The sequence below is a fragment of the Haemaphysalis longicornis genome, unplaced genomic scaffold (genome assembly GCF_048455015.1).
Source record: "Haemaphysalis longicornis isolate Haplotype H1 unplaced genomic scaffold, Haemaphysalis longicornis Haplotype H1 scaffold_1, whole genome shotgun sequence".
In the NCBI taxonomy this organism is placed as follows: Eukaryota; Metazoa; Arthropoda; class Arachnida; order Ixodida; family Ixodidae; genus Haemaphysalis; species Haemaphysalis longicornis.
The window spans coordinates 403,705,236-403,721,084 of record NW_027526203.1 but is presented as its reverse complement, the minus strand read 5'-3'; the positions used below and the strand labels follow the sequence as shown (position 1 = coordinate 403,721,084).

General features: G+C 44.5%; 1 protein-coding gene across 18 annotated transcripts; it reads right to left on the bottom strand.

Annotated features, from left to right (window-relative positions):
• Positions 1–2,239: 2,239 nt before the first annotated feature.
• Positions 2,240–15,136, bottom strand: LOC144155438 (peptide methionine sulfoxide reductase MsrB-like). 18 transcript variants are annotated; one of them, XM_077686865.1, is made up of 8 exons: positions 14,799–15,135; positions 14,508–14,620; positions 14,073–14,149; positions 12,214–12,361; positions 8,662–8,762; positions 5,602–5,691; positions 4,844–4,943; positions 2,240–2,402 (listed from the first exon to the last, which is right to left on the bottom strand). In XM_077686865.1, exons 1-7 carry the CDS (start codon positions 14,935–14,937, stop codon positions 4,844–4,846), a joined length of 768 nt encoding a protein of 255 aa, XP_077542991.1. In that variant the 5' UTR covers positions 14,938–15,135; the 3' UTR covers positions 2,240–2,402. The 18 variants fall into 18 exon arrangements, with proteins under 18 accessions (XP_077542991.1, XP_077542994.1, XP_077542993.1 ...); XM_077686868.1 differs by having other exon boundaries at positions 2,240–4,943; positions 5,598–5,691; XM_077686867.1 differs by lacking the exon at positions 4,844–4,943 and having other exon boundaries at positions 5,598–5,691.
• Between the last annotated feature and the right edge of the window lie 713 nt (positions 15,137–15,849).

Here is a 15,849-nt window from a genome sequence, read left to right as displayed (position 1 = left end):
GGACTGCTTTAGGAATGAAACTCGGAAAGTGCAGTTAAACATATTACAGTTAAACATATACGTAAACAGGTATCGCACAAAGCCTCCCCTGCCGCCTAAGTAATAAAATAAAGAATAGCTGGATAAATATAGCTAGCCATTGTCAGTGCTGAACCTAATCATGAGAAAGAACTAAGTCATAAATAAGGCTGGGGTGTATTCAACAAAGCACTCTCAAGTTATGGCCAGTAGGCTACCTTTGTCACATAACAGTAAGGTGTACAACCAATGCGCACTCCCAGGTCAAATATGCTATGTTTAAAAAAGGATGCTATGACTGAGTGACACTTGGGGACAGAAAACAGCGTTGTGGAGGAACAAACTCGGGTGGCAGACACCCTAGCTCAAATCAAAGGAGAGAAGTGGACTTGGGCTGCGCATGTAATGTGGAGGACTGATCATCAGGCGAACCAAACAAGTAACAGAAGGGCTATCAAACTATGGTACTGGAAGTGGGGAAGGCAGGTAACTTGATGGAGATGTCAGATAAAAAAAAAATTCATGCACAAAGAATATATTTAGGAGTGGTGGGCATTTGTCCTGCAGTTGGTATAAACTCGTAATGGTGGAATCTTACTGATCTTAGGAAACATTAAGAGATCAGTTTAATTTTTCTGCTGTTGTGTTATTCAAAAGCTTTGCTAGCTTCAGAGCCTTATTTATAAAGAGGTTTAATTCAAATATAATTGTAAGTAGAAGCTCAGAGTTATCTTTCTAATAAATATTTCAAGGTGAAAAGAAAGCCTAATTGATGCTTCCTAAGAGTCTTTGCTCGTTAGTTTCTTAGAAAGTGTGAAACCGCTGCAGCAACACAATGAACTGTAATATCTCCATTGCATCTCTGTTTCAGCGTTGTGTAGGATGCTTCAATTTTTGTTGTGCATTGTCATAATTTGATGAGCACAAAAATTACATACGTATCAACTGTATGATTTGTTTCATATTGGCCTCTTATTTTGGTTATTTGCAGGCCTTTATTAAAGGTGCAGTAGTACAAGCAAAAAAGATAAAGGACATGGGAACACCACGCATGTAGAAACATTAATAAATCCTGGCCATAAGAGTGAGCAAGTGACTCCTAAAAAGTACAATTATCGGACGTATGACATCTGCGGGAAGAATGTTTCCACTTGCACGACACATCAACACGTTTAACATTCTGCATCACACCGGAAGTGCCGGGTTTGTACCCATCTAGGAACCGAAGCATTGCTGTCTGATCCACCAACTGTCATCTGGCTGCAACCACAACGCACCCACCCACAGATGTACACTCAGACAGATTGGCCAGCGAAGACTGCGGCTACCATCAGTTGCTCACGGCCAGGATTCTCTTCATGGTGGGTGACGGTGGAAATGCCGCTCACTACTCCGCTTACCCAACCAGCAGTGGGCGACCTTTTGGAGGCCGCCCACTGCTGACCCACCCGTTTGAAATGTGGGCCTGAGGAACTAAGAATGGCCACTGCGCAAAGGCAATGCCAGTGGCCGCCTTCCCCGCCACCTGGTTACATGAAACGGAGTCTGAGCAAGTGGCTTTGAAGTCTCAGATTGCCAGCTGTATGCAAATCTCGAAGTCGATGCTGGCTCTTGCCGCATTCTTTTATGAGCATTCACTTTTCACCACGCTGCGGCATCAAAATATTTGACTGGTATTTGACAAGAGGTGCTCAGTTTTTGAGATGAAAATTTTAAATTCTTAAATTTTTTTTGCCCTGCCTTCCGCCGTTCTCAATATGTCCACTTCTCGAAAATTTACGGGGAGAACCCTGCTCACGACCGACTAACCAATCCCCATTGCCATAATACATTCACATTTAAATCACACGAGCAGACTTAAGCTCCAGTAATTAAAAAAAAAGTTTGTTTTTTACTAGAACTGCTGGCAAGATTTGTTTCAGTACCATGTTTTGCGTAGTTGTAACTAGTCGGTAAGACTGCGAGTGAATGCTGCTAGCGCTATAGTCCCTTTTCATAGTCCGTGTTTATATATGACAACCAGGGGAAAATCTCTTGTGATTACTGGCACAATCAGCTAACCACCAGCTGCTGCGCTAGAAAATCGCATGAGTGGTTTTTATTGCTTCTCCTGGGTTCAAGATTCCCCTGCTGGAAATGCCTGATGACTTTGTAGGCAGTCCGTCTTCATGATGTGCAATGTGATCTTTTGTGTCACGCAAAATGGGGAAGAAAACAAAGAGAAAGTTGACAGCTTTAATTATTATTTCTAAACAAACAAAGCAAACAAAAGCCAAACAGCTTTCAAGGGTGCAAACCAAGAAGTCCTTCTGCCTTCAGTGTCCCTTTAACTTCTGCCTTGTCACCACTGCACTTTGTAGCTTGCATTCGTTTCATTGCATTATCTGCCATGAGTGAGAAACAATAAAATCAGACGTCAGTTTGTTCTAGTGCATGGTTCACTCTGTTATCTCGTGCCCGTAGTTCCGTAGCAGACGTGCAGTGAAATTTCTTTCTTGCTGTAACCAAAAGCCAGCAAGGCTTTATCCAAGCTTTGAGCAACATCACGCAATTATAAACAACATAATGCTACTTGGTGGTCGCAAATTTGGCCAACCACACGGTTCATACAAGACATGCAATGGGCAGAAATTACAGCTTCGAAAGTGTGTTCCCGTTATTTTTAAAACCAGTACGAATCAAACTGTTCCAAGAGTGCTTACAAATGAATCATTCATAAGTGAAGTGAGACTGACAAATTTGGCAAATGCAGCAATATTCCACTTCAATTTTCTAATGTTTCTTCTGTATATAAAAGTGGGCAAGTTTGTGTCACGGTGGTAATAATTAGTATTTATTCTGCCACCCGCACTCCCCCATGGTGCTCTAGGCTACAGGCAACTGAAAACCAGCACATTAGACAAATACGTTTCTACGGTGGCATCTCCGAAACAGGAAAGTAAACTGTGGTTTTGAGCAGCCTTTTCATCTCTACAGACACTGTAGACTATTAGAGGCATTGCCATACCATTGCATGTTGTGGCTTCTCCTCTCTTGGCACATGCCTCTGCATCCAAATACCTTGCATTTCATGCACGAGAATAAAGACTATTTTTTTTCGCTTCGATACGATGACAGCCTTTTTAAGTGAGTGCAAGAAGACATCACAATGGTAGCTGTACAGTATGTGCCACGGAACAATACCTTTATTCTTTTTCACAGCAAGTTCAGAAACATTTTGCCTTTGATGCTTACCACCTTTAACTCATGCCACATTATCGTATTTAAAAAAACAGAACACATTTTTAATCCAAATAAACTATGTGCCACAAGTTTTGCAGTATCCTTGCTTTTGTTAGTTTTTTCATACGTTGCAGCGACAAAAAAAAAAAAATGTAGCTTTGTATTCTTCCGTAATGAAGAGAATTTTTAAAGGAGCACTGACACCAAAATTCAATGGCTAAAAATAAATACGATTTGCAGTTGTTGCCCTTCAGCAATATGCAGATGCCTTTCAGTGATTATCAGCATCATGTATTTTTGAACAGATTTTGACTACCATAGTTCGGAGGAGACACTGAAAGCATTCAGGAGCAGTCACCCTAAGTTGATGCTAGGTTCAAATTCAAATTAGGGCTGCTTTCTGCACCAAAGCTGCACCAGGACTACGAGGCATGCCACAGCAGACAGCTAATGTACCAATTTATACCACCTGGGGCCCTTTAACATGCACCGGAATCTTGTCACACACAAGAATTCTCATTTTTTGACTGGAAAAAAGGTGCTGTGGCAGGGATTCGGAGCGATGTCCTCCAAGGAAACACCACTTGCAGCAAGAGCTGTTGATGTCCCACTATTTTTCAATGATAATTCTTTGCGGACGATATTTGATATAGCACACTTTAGTACACTTATTGAGGTAGGCGGCGCCCTGTTGCCCCTGGTGTATTGCTGCTGCTTTCACTCTAGAGCATCCAGGTCTTATCCTTATTGCATAGGCCATTTTCAAGCGGCTCCCCACATCTCCCACTTGGCATGTGTTGAAAGCAATTCAAGAAAGTGCGCGGTGGGAGTTGACATGTCAAATGAAGAGTTTTGTGATGTACGGGTCGGTCACTAGTTTTATGCCAGCCGTGTGCACCCTTTTTTTTTTTTGCTCTATTTCGATAAGTGGCTAACCTTGGTTACACACAACCAACACCACCATTTTTCCACGTACGGGACCCGAAACCTCGTCCCGTCAAGCTACACAGTGGCAGAAGGCCGGTATGGTGTCTGGTGCGGTAAGCACTTCACCTCTGGATGGAACCTGCAGGCCCGCATTGTGAGTGAGCTAGGGAAAGGCCATTTCAGTTTCTTTTTTCCCCACGTCTTTCAATAAGCACCACAGGGGGCATGCATAGAAATTATATGTGGTGGGGCCATGCAGCCATCACCCGAAAGAGGTGCCCGCTTCTTCAAGTTCGGAGCCAGGTGGCTGTATTATGGCCATCTTGGGAGAGACGCGTTGTGATACAAAGGTGCGATGTGTTGCTAACTGTTGTTAAAAGTTTTGTTTTTCTGTGCGCACATGTGTGTGTGTGTGTGTGTGCGTACTGAAGTCTGATGGTGACAGACACCATCGTTCTACAGACTCTGAAATGCAGTCGCTTGCAGCTTTGTTTTTGGAGTTCCAGTTTTTGTGTATTTGTGTAGATGGCAACATGCCAGCGGTAACTGCTAAACATGTTTTTTTCTTTTCTGCCTCGTGTATCAAACTCTATGGTAACAGGAGGTTAATTGCTGCTACTGTTTCACTGTTTTTCAATTGTGGCATTGTCATGCATCTCAAAGTTTCACAACTTACTTAAACTCTCGACTCCAAGATGGACATGCTCAAAGCATAGTTGATGTACACATTCCATTCCTGTCTCAATTTTTTGGCGTTGTGTTTGGTGTCACTGCTCCTTTAGAAATTCAGAATGAACAGACATACTTGTCAGCTACACTGCACAACTAGATGAAACCACATTGCATAAAACCACTGTCTTCATGGGCAAGATTTCTTGTATCAAAAGTGTATACAATAGAGAGCCTTTGCATTTGCATTGTTATGAAAGCAATCCACCCTTTTCATTCCTTAAAAAAAAAAAAAAGGAAAAGTTCAATTCGGTACTTTGCCAACAATACTTCAGTGCTTAGCTAGCAAAAAAGAAAAAAACCACTGACTGATACTACAGCACAGGTTGCAATAAACATCACAATGCACCACAGGTCATGAGCAGGCCTGCAGAAGTTTTTCGACATATGAAATAAATGGTTCATTGCTTTTTTTTTTTTTCTTCACATATATACAGACACACCCACGAGACACCTCAGTTGGCATAGATGAAGTTGAGAAGAAGCTGTACATCACATGTAGATGACACTGACCTCTAAACATCAGCAGTCGCAAATGTGTTCTGGGAAGCACATTATGGCTTCGAAATAAATTAAAAGCTCGAAGTACCAGCTGGCTGGAAATCTAAAAGCAGTGGTTTTCAAAACCAAAATGCATACACCGGGGGACAACACCTCAACTTGGAACTCTCGTCGAAGGAACAAAATAAAAGAAACGATACATGCAAGGGCTGATGAAATTCCAGTGACGTCGGTGCAGGAAGGACACACTGGCAGTGCCCTTTCCACTGGGTGCACAGCAGTAGTGAGATGCTCCTGCAAGCGATGGCAAACATGTACAGGTGCAACAAAGCGTAAACGGAGCACGGCTTCGTGAAATTAGAATAATTTCTATTTTATGCGGCTGCCAGCATAGTCTTTTCGGGCAGATTTTATTTCAGAATGACTTTCTCAGAAAGTCACTTCGAGGTTGCTGGTTAGGCACATGGCGGAGAAATCCCCTCAAAATCCGAACATTGCTCCGTTTACTTTTTGTTTCGCCTATACTTTGCCCTGACTGGTCAACATGCTGGCGTCTCCGGTCTCAGCTCCTGTTACCCCACTGGAAAGTGCCACAAGTCTCGGGCTTCTTGAACCACCCTGTACCCCTTCTTTCGCTCACTCTACCTACCCTTGCATTCCTTGGCTGCACATCATCCGATGTGCTCACAACTGACAGAGCAATAAATAACACAGGCCAGACGAGAAGAATCTAATGCATTACCAAGCAAATCAACAAACAAGAAACATGAATAGGACACCTAACTATGCCTATAAGCGACAAGCTTGGTCACCGGGGGACGGAAGTTTTTCACATATATGCGAGGCTTTAAGGGGGCCATGAAGACAAAATACAAGTCTGGTTCATTAAAACAACTGCCCTGTCTCGATTATGATGATACCAATTTCACCACGAACTTCAAACAAATCTACCCTGCCGCTTTTTGGCGAGGTCCCCATGACACCACAGACAGAACCTTGCTTGTACGATTGATTGGCAGCTGCCGACCAAAGCTGCCAACAAAAAAACACGCCTGTTCGATTGTAGTGGCCTCCAATTCTGTCTGACTGTTGTCCACATGAATGCTAACAAGCAGTGAGCACAATCATCACTATGTTTTTACTGCTGGCCTCTAATGCATCACTGCTCCTGCTGTTGCACTACTGCTGACATCGTATAGCGCAAAATTTCGAAGTTTTTCAATACAGCAACAGCTCATTAATTCGGACTGCAATGGGATGCCATTTCAGTTCAATTAATGAAAGTACAAACTAATGAAAGTGAAGAATGACAAAAGTACACTGCAATTTGGAAGTAGTAGGGCATGTCGATACTTTTATGCTCGAAAAAGTGCAGGATAGCAGTCTGCCTTTTGTCCTTGAAGGCAATAGCCAGCACATTTTGCCATTATGAGCAAATGTGATGGAAAATCTCCTCTTCACATAAGTGAAGATGAGAAGGGCAGCATCCCATCCGGCCGTGACTTACGAGCGGATGGCCGCACTGGTGCTTCATCCCTCTCCTCCTCCCCGACTCTGGCAGCTACAGGTTCTGCGCCTCTCCTGAGAAATGATGTGCTCATCTGTCAGCACACCATACAACACTGCCCTCGCACTGATTGAATCCACATAGTGTGTGCCTACCAAAACGTACGCCATGGAGGTTCTAGATCGGTTTTACCCGATTTTTACCTTCCATTGCAGCTTCGTGCATAGGGTGCATTACTCTGGCTGCTTGTCAAGCGCCACGCCGCCGGTGATTTGATTTTAGGGTTTAACGCGCCGATGCAACGCAGGCGTTGAGGCGCGCTGAAGTGGAGGGCTCCGGATTAATTTGGACCACCTGGGGACCTTTAACGTGTGCCAAAATCTCGTACACACAGGCGTTTTTGCTTTTCGCCTCCATCAGAAAAGCGGCCGCCGCAGCCGAGAATCGAACCTGCGACCTCGTGGTCAGCAGCGCAACGCCTTAACCACTGAGCCACCGCGGCGGGTAGTTTACACTATCCACGACTGAACCCACTTACACTTGACTTGAATTAACAAGCTTTTTTATACAGAGTTTTATAGATCCAGGCTGGACCAAATCATAGTTCAAATCATCCATAATTCAAATTATTGATGTTTGAATTAACGAACTTTTACTGCATTTTATGCATTTTTTTCGGTTATAAAAAATGACTTCCGTGGTTGGACTAGAACTGAGTGAGTTACCAAAGGCTAGTTTTTTTTTTTAATTGATGAAGGTTGCATTTTGTCTTCATGGCCCCTTAAATAAATTCAAAGGAGTTTCGGCATCTTTTTAATAAAGATGGTGCCACAGGTTGCATAAGCTACAAGAGGTGCAGCGATATCAGCTGTCAAAAGCCGTAACTCACAGCTGTAATCTGTACCTTAAAACCTTGAATCTGCATCCTTTAGGGGACACCGAAGTGAATTTGCCAGTCTTATTTGTGACTGCATTGTGCAGTTTAACCCATGGAGTTCATTATTTGACTACTGAAAGGAAATCTGGTACAGTAGTTTATCCGTAATGAACAGCAGAGGGAAAAAGACCATTCGCCACTTGCGGCTGCCACAACGAACTACTGTAATGATGTCACACAGGCTTGGAATGTGTTTTAACACTATTTAAGCCTTCAAATTTCCATTTCCACCTGTTTCATAGTTAAAATTGATCTCTTGCTCATTTGCACACAGGTTCTACAGGTTAAACATGCCCGCAATTCACTAAATTTATACCCTCGGTCTTGCCAGTGTGTTGTCACGGTTGACGTCGGCAAATGAGAGAAATGCCACTTTTGAATGCGTTTTTCACTTTAAAGATGCCTATGAATCAGAACATGGCTGGGGCGCCCTACAAGGCAATTAGACAATGTTTACAATTCACTCCAGTGTCCCTTTAAGGTCCAAATACCTCACCTTCCCAGTGGCAAGTTCATGCAAAGACCTTTTCAACACCCCGCACTTGCATATTTTGTGCGATACTTTACTGAAATCTCGTGTTATATTTAGATCCCTGGTTGCTACAATTAGTCAGTTTGCCTACAAGAGCAAAGGCAATTGTACAAAGAATTTAACACTCTCAGACGTGTGTCATAACTAATGTACTAGCAGTAAACAAGTAAATAAGAGTGGTGCATGGTGGACACTTCAGAGATTCCTGGCTAAAAATCGGCGGTCTTTCAGTCTATAAGTGAAGTGGATTTCTATTGCTTGGTTAACGCTGACTGTAGCAGTCTTCACTTAGGTGCTGGCCTGAAGTTGAGTGCTATGCTGTTGATGCAAAAGCGAAGGCGCGTTGGGAGAGGTCCATCATTGAACACATGGCCCAGATGGGAGTTGCACTGAAAAGATTGGTAAGAAATACATGTAACACTCACCAGGAAGGATACAACTACAGCTGCTCTTATTATTGCTTTCTGGGGAAGTTTTCAGACAGCTATAAAAAAACCAAGTTTCAACTGACTACAGAGTCTGAACAAGTAGACAGCTGCTACCAGATACATGTTGAACTAGACATGGCCGTGAGCTCAGCATTCATGCTGCGACAAGTTTTCTTGCTTATTAATGTATAACATAAGACAGCACTGGCGCACAATGCAGGAATTACAAGTGTTCACTGCAGTGATAAATAAGAACAAGAAATAAGCACAGGCAAACTGCAGCCGACGTAGTTATAAGCAATTCAATGAATTAAATGCGACACAAAGCTTGTAATTTTCTATCAATGAAACAAAATAAAAAACAGAAGCAAACTGCCCATTAGAAAATGTAATTGTATAGTGTATAACCAGGAGTGGTTTAGGGACCTGAAACATCTGCCAACAATGCTCCACATCAATATGCGTAGAGAGAGAGAGAAAGAGAGTAAACGTGTTTATTGCGAAAAGCAATGGGGAGGATATGCGTAGAGACGGAGATGCGATTTGCCGGACCATGCAAGCGTGTGGCGAAAGCCACCGCTGCGCACTCTGGAGGTGCAGCGCCTGCTGTCGAGACTAATGCGGTGCGCATGGATATCCTTGTGTACTCGCAGGCACCAACATTTTCTCCCTTTTGGCAGCTGTGCTCAGGCTGCCAGTAAAGTGCTGCAGGGCAATGCTTTTGCAGCATTCCTTTCGTACCGCCAACACATACGGCATTACGCTGACGCCCAATGTGCTAGTAAATGCGCATGTGTTCCCCATGTGGTGACCTATTGTAACTCAATATGGTTCCTTCAATAATTTGTTTCTTCCATCATCATTCTAACATAAGGTCAGTGCTACTGACAGTACCAAAACAGCAGAAAAATGCTCCAAAAAATTGATCAGATCCGAGGAGAAAACATGTGCAAAACTGGAGCAATCGGCTCATCTTGAAGCAGACATAAAGACATTGCCATGGACATAGGACACAGATTGGACATCAGAGGGAAAGGAATGGTACAAAGGCATCGCTCTGTGGCCCTTCACTGAAACTCAGATCGTGGCTGCCGGAAATGAAAAAATTTGTGCACCTTCAAGTTGTGGGGGCACGAACCACCCCTCTCAGGGCATGGAGGTGCTGGCAATGCTCTCTTTCATAGCGGGGTGAGGGTGATCCCTGCACGCCTCCCTCCTTTCCCTATGGGGGCGACTCGGGACGTGCGCAAGCGATCCAGGAGACCTTCGGACGCGCAGCACACGGTACGCCATGCATTTGGCTAGTCTTGGCCTTTGTTGCAATGGCCATTGTTCCCTACATGCATAGAATCACGGCACCCACTGTGTTGATTTGTGCATGCTGTAATTGCATTAGTCCGTTATATAGGACGCCCAGTGAGCCTCCCAGCATTATCCATCTTTGGCGGGTTGACCCGCATCCGTGCGGCGACGGCTTGTGCCGTCTAAGGTCAGCGGACGAGCGCCGATGCCGCCTGGTCGAGCCCCGAGGCTTGCAATGTATAGCGGCCATCGTGAGCCCCCCTTCTCTTACTTCAGCGAGTGTCGCGTCGGCATACGCAAACGGACGCCAACTGCTGCCCAATGCCGGGCTGGGCTGTACTATGAAAGTTATCACTTTCCTTTGGAGTGACTGGCGTATGTGCGGCGAGAGCCGTGGCTTGCTCGACCCCGTGGTGGGCAGTCTCTCCGCAGTTCAGTACTGTGCAAGAGTAGTGATGTAGTGTAGTGTAGCAGCTAGTAAAGAACGATGCGATGCGATTGTAGGGTTTAACGCGCCGACGCAACGCAGGCGATGAGGTGCGCCGTAGTGGAGGGCTCCGGATTAATTTTGACCACCTGGGGATCTTTAATGTGCGCCGAAATCTCGTACACACGGGCGTTTTTGCTTTTCGCCTCCATCAGAAAAGCGGCTGCCGCTTTTAGGATAAACCCCAGGATAAACCCAGGATAAACCCAGGATAAACCCCAGGATAAACCCCAGGATAAAGGATAAACCCCACAATGTATAGCCTGTATTCAGTAGCGAGGCACGCATGCAGGCAACCATGTGAGTGCACCGTCTGGTTACGTCGGGCTCCGCGGGATGGCGGTAATTGTCCGTGCTAAGCCCATAATATGGGTTGGACATTCCAAGCTCGAGCCCGCCGAACGCAAAGTAATGCCTCGACTCCAATGTGAGTGCGATTAATAACAACTCTGTCGACACCATCGTTGAGAATCGGGTGGTGTCAACACCCGGTTTGACAGTAGTTAGCGGCGTAGATACGCGTATTTGAGCTGTCATATTCTGTATCCTGGAGTCTTTTCAGACAGACTATACAAAAATAAGGTTTTCAAGAGGTCGAAATTTTGAGTGCAGTTGGCCTTTAAAATGGTGCCTTGATTTCTTTTTTCTTTTTCACCCAGTTGCGTACACATAGTCACCTCTTCCACAGATGTTATCATTTTTTTATTTCCTTGCAATGTTTTTTTTTCCCTGCGTAACCTACTTGCTTCTTTATCTTTTCCTTTTTGCAGAAAAGGATTCCTTCCAGGAATGTTGCTTCCTTTGATACATGCAAGTGCTCCTGTTTGATATGTTTTACTCGCACTTTTACTTGCAGATAATGCTGCAAGACTTCCCTCGTACCACCTGTCCTTCTGAAGTACCAAAAAGCCTTATTCGAGGTCATGCAGCATCAGTACCAAACATGGTTGCCTTTTCGTCTGCTGTGAATGATCTCGTGATGCCATGTCACAAGCACAGACACGCGCGCACAGAATAACAAAAGTAAAACAAGAACAAGGCAACAAACGTGAACAAAGAATCGTGAGCCTTATTTCGGAAAGCGGGGTAACCTGGCACAGCAGACGACAGTCAATCTGAAACCAGATGACTGGTATTAACAATGATGACAAAACCAGATGACTAGTACTGACAATGATGAGCTGTGGGAACACTTCTATCATGATTCGTTTGAGCTCTTACGTAACTATTTCTGGATATCATAAACTATCGACAGAAATGATTTTCTGATCGTCTGCTACCTCATTTGGCTCCTTCCTACCGTGAATTGCCATCAGGTGTTTTGTTTTGCATTTCCCAGGTGGCGCCGTCGTTCCAAGATGAGCATGCACATCGAAATTGGCTGCAGTTTTCCAATAGGTGAAAGTTGTTTTCATTTATTTTCAGACTAACCTGACAAATAACATCGTTGCTCCCAGCTTCAAACTAAATAGACCACAAAATGCGACTTCCATGTGAAGCTTGAGCGTGAACGGAGCAGCGGTTCGCTCAGGAAAAATTTTTAAAGTGTTCCATTTATCGAGACACACACACACACACACACGCACACAAACATTCAGTAAAGGGATAGGAACCATAATTTACCTTTTTGCAGCAAACTTCTGTTCGTACCATGCCATGTGATGTGTCCTCTTTCCGCAAGATGTTCGAGTGAGACTCGTCTCCATCGACTGTACCCAACGCCATGAAGAAGGATGGCCAGCCACAATTTGAGACAAATTTGTGTTCAGAGCTAAAGAGAGAGAGAGAGAAAAAAAAAAAAAAGCACGCACAAGTTCACACACCTTCGGCAACCTACTCCTCCTTCCCGCCACAGCATGCAATTGAGATTAGAGTACAACTACAGCAAGTATTCCCACTCATGCAGGTTCAAATAAAAAGGTAGTAAAGAAGCGCAGCAGGTGCCATCAGGAGCAGTCACAGTGCCTGTTGTTGCACACCTCTAGTAACGAAATGCAGTTAGAAAACACTGTCCTGAGAAAGCTGAAGAAATTGCTTTCCTTGCTACAAGGCTGGCTTAAAGAAATGTAGACGACTGGTATGCCACGTGGAATCTACTTCCCTTAGGTGAGGTGACAAACGTGCTGGACGGTAAACATCTGTGCCAGACATTCTTTTGCTGTCTCGCAGCACATCCTCGGGCATGATAACAAACACTGTGCTAGGCGATTGGTAACTGTTTGCAGTGCGCGCGCGCGCACACGTACACGCACACACACGCACACACTGCTGGTTTTACTGACAATGCACATAGGCTAAATACTTTCGCGTACACAGTACCGCAGAATCACTACTATGTTGGAAAAACAATGACAGTTCACCTTGTCACCAAGAAAGCCATAGAGTGGATAAAGTGCAAAACTTCACCAGTTAACAGAGCAAGCCAGCTCACCAAGTTGACACCAAGCTTGTGAACAGCAATGACATGGTTGTGCCTGAGAAAATTCTCCCCTTTACGTAGCAACCAGCGAGCAACTCATCCACACAGTGCCTGTAGGTGAAGGCTACTTGCAGGTGGCGGCTTTTTTTTTGTCTTTTCTGCATTACCAATCATTATCATTCTGGAATGACAAACTTGGTGCAAGTTGTACTTAGAGCAAGCCTAACAAATAAATCTGACCTGTTTTAAACATGTGCATTACTTCGTGCTATGGTCAAAATAAGGCGTCTCCGATGAAATGTTTCTGCACAGCCTGTACACTCTAACCTCTAGATTGTCTAGTCAGATATTTCAGAAGCGCAACGAAATAACCAAAAAAAGTTACATGGTACAAACCACAGCACAGCAGATAGACTGGCCACAGTGCTAGTGACTATGCGGGACACAAATTTTTCCAGAAGTAGTGAACGGTATCAATTGTTTATTTGTTGCTGACACTGCCCATTCGGTTTACACCGTGTGTGTGTGTTCTCTGCTAGGCCATTAGTACTTATTCAAAGCACAAGAAAGCAGGCAAGGTGCAGCCCGGTTCCCTCTGCTTTGCTGCGTTGTCCCTTTTCTGAACCTCTAACCATGGCATCAAACAGCCATTCGCTCGTCCAGCAAGCTTTACTTCTATTCACAGTACAAATGTATGTCATCACAGTAGTTCTTGTGAAAAATGTTTCTTTCCTGTCCCAAGGATGACGATACAATTAATTTAAGCCATGCCATCTTACAGTGCGGTAGTTGAGATAGTAAGGGGCAAGAAAATGTTTTTGTTTTACTGAGATGTTACAAGAGTTTGCCACGATGAGCAATTGCCATCAGCAATTTAGTGCATCTGGGGAGTTGTCAGCAGGACTGGTGCAATACATGCATGTGCATCAAGGTCTGTACTGTGCAACCGATAATTGATGGTTCTTTAAGCACTCGGCGCTTGTAGTCAAGGCTAACAAACATCAGTTGTAGAAGATATGCTAGAGAAATCGCTTTACAACGGGCAACGTGGTGAAATACCCACCTGAACAAGTCAGCGTCACAGGCAATACACGTGTATGTGCCCTTTGCTTTATGGTTGACCCACCGGCCCCTGTAGGCCTGCAAGTTAGTGTAGAAAAAAACAAGGCTGCAGTGACAAGACAACACGCGACAGCACAACCCTACAAGCACAAGGTTAAGCAACCGCTGTAGCAATCGGAGACGCTCAGCGTTTGCGCAGCCCAGTGAATGACGCGTTCATGGAGAACCAACAGAACAGCGCGCGCCAGAGGTAACCACGCCCAACAAGCATCGTCGCATTTTCGGCTTAAAAGCAAGCGTTAACACTCGGGAAAAACGTTCAAATCCCAAGATGGAATGGACTGAAAAGCTGAGAAACACAACGTGTGCTTCTATAAACTAAGGCTGAGGTTGTACTAAAGCCTTGCACCGAGAAGAGTCAAAAGTGCGCACTTACAGGTTCTGTGCCCCTTTGGCGACAAATGTAAAATTGATCAGGTGTGAGCTTGTCGCGCCAGTCCTTTTCAGTCATGTCCTTGACGTCTTTTTCGTCTCCCATTCGAAATAGAGCTGCACAAGCGAATATCTGAAGTCACCAGCCGGTTCCAGGCGCAAGTTTTGGAAAGAACTAAGAGGCTAGAAAACAGCTTTAGGTGACTCTATTGCAGCACTTGTTCAGCGGCGGGCTTTCGTGTAGCACTATACAGCATTTCAGCGCAACAGTAATCCGCTAGGAAAGTTCTTGTACCTGAAAGGTGAATAGCGCGGACGACAGGCTTATTGGGCGGCGGAATTGCTTGTGCCGTGGCTGCCCTAAAAAGGCATTCACACGGCCTGATGGAGAAAGCCTTAGTTACAATATTTCGCGCGCCCAGGAAAGCAGACATTCCACATCACGTTTCAGGGACAGACATCGACCAGTGACCTTGTCTGTCACTATAAATGAGCCTAGTATGTAATTGGTTCAACCCCAGCAACAATTTGTTGATTTCGCAATATCCCCAGCTTCCGCACCAAGCAGACTACACTTGCTTGCGCTGCTTGCGCGATGCGTAGCCTCCAAGCGGGCAACCAGTTCCTGGCTTTCTGGCCAAAAAACGTGCTTCTGTTCTGGCTAGTTTTAGGCTGCATGCACGGCTACGTCTTCTGGCTGACAGCATAAAATTTCAAAGCGGGAAAAAGAATTTCTATTTCCTGAGCAGCCCTTGGTGAAAAATAATTGCCGAGAAAGCACTTGAGCTGGTTGGACTAGAGATGGGCAAAGCGGCTCATTTCAGTGAGCGGCTCAGAACGGCTCAGTTGGCTCAGTTCACTGCAGTGAACCGGTTCATTTGAACGGTTCAGCGGTTCATTTAGGTCTGTAACCTGTGTTAAGCATGCATAATCTAAATTATTAGGCATGCATAATCTAAATTATTATTGAGTCATTTATTTGGTAACAACATCCGGTGCATTTGTACTGAAAATATGTTGGCCTCACCATCATTACAAAAGTTTTTATGTGTCAGTGGTATTTCAGGATCACTCTCGGTCGATACATAAAAAGAAAAAAATGCAATTTTTTGTCAACTTTATAACCTCACAAATATGATCTCTACTAGTGAGCTGTGACGCCAGAAAAAATGATTCTGGAAAACATGATACAAGAAACTAATTTTTAAATTGTGGTGGTGAACAACACTTTGTTCAGTTTATTCGATCAAGACGGGTCCGCTATTTGGCAGTGATAATAGATGACGCGAAAGTTGCACACAAGACCCAGCTGGGTCGGCCGATACACCTCTAATAACTCTACCGGA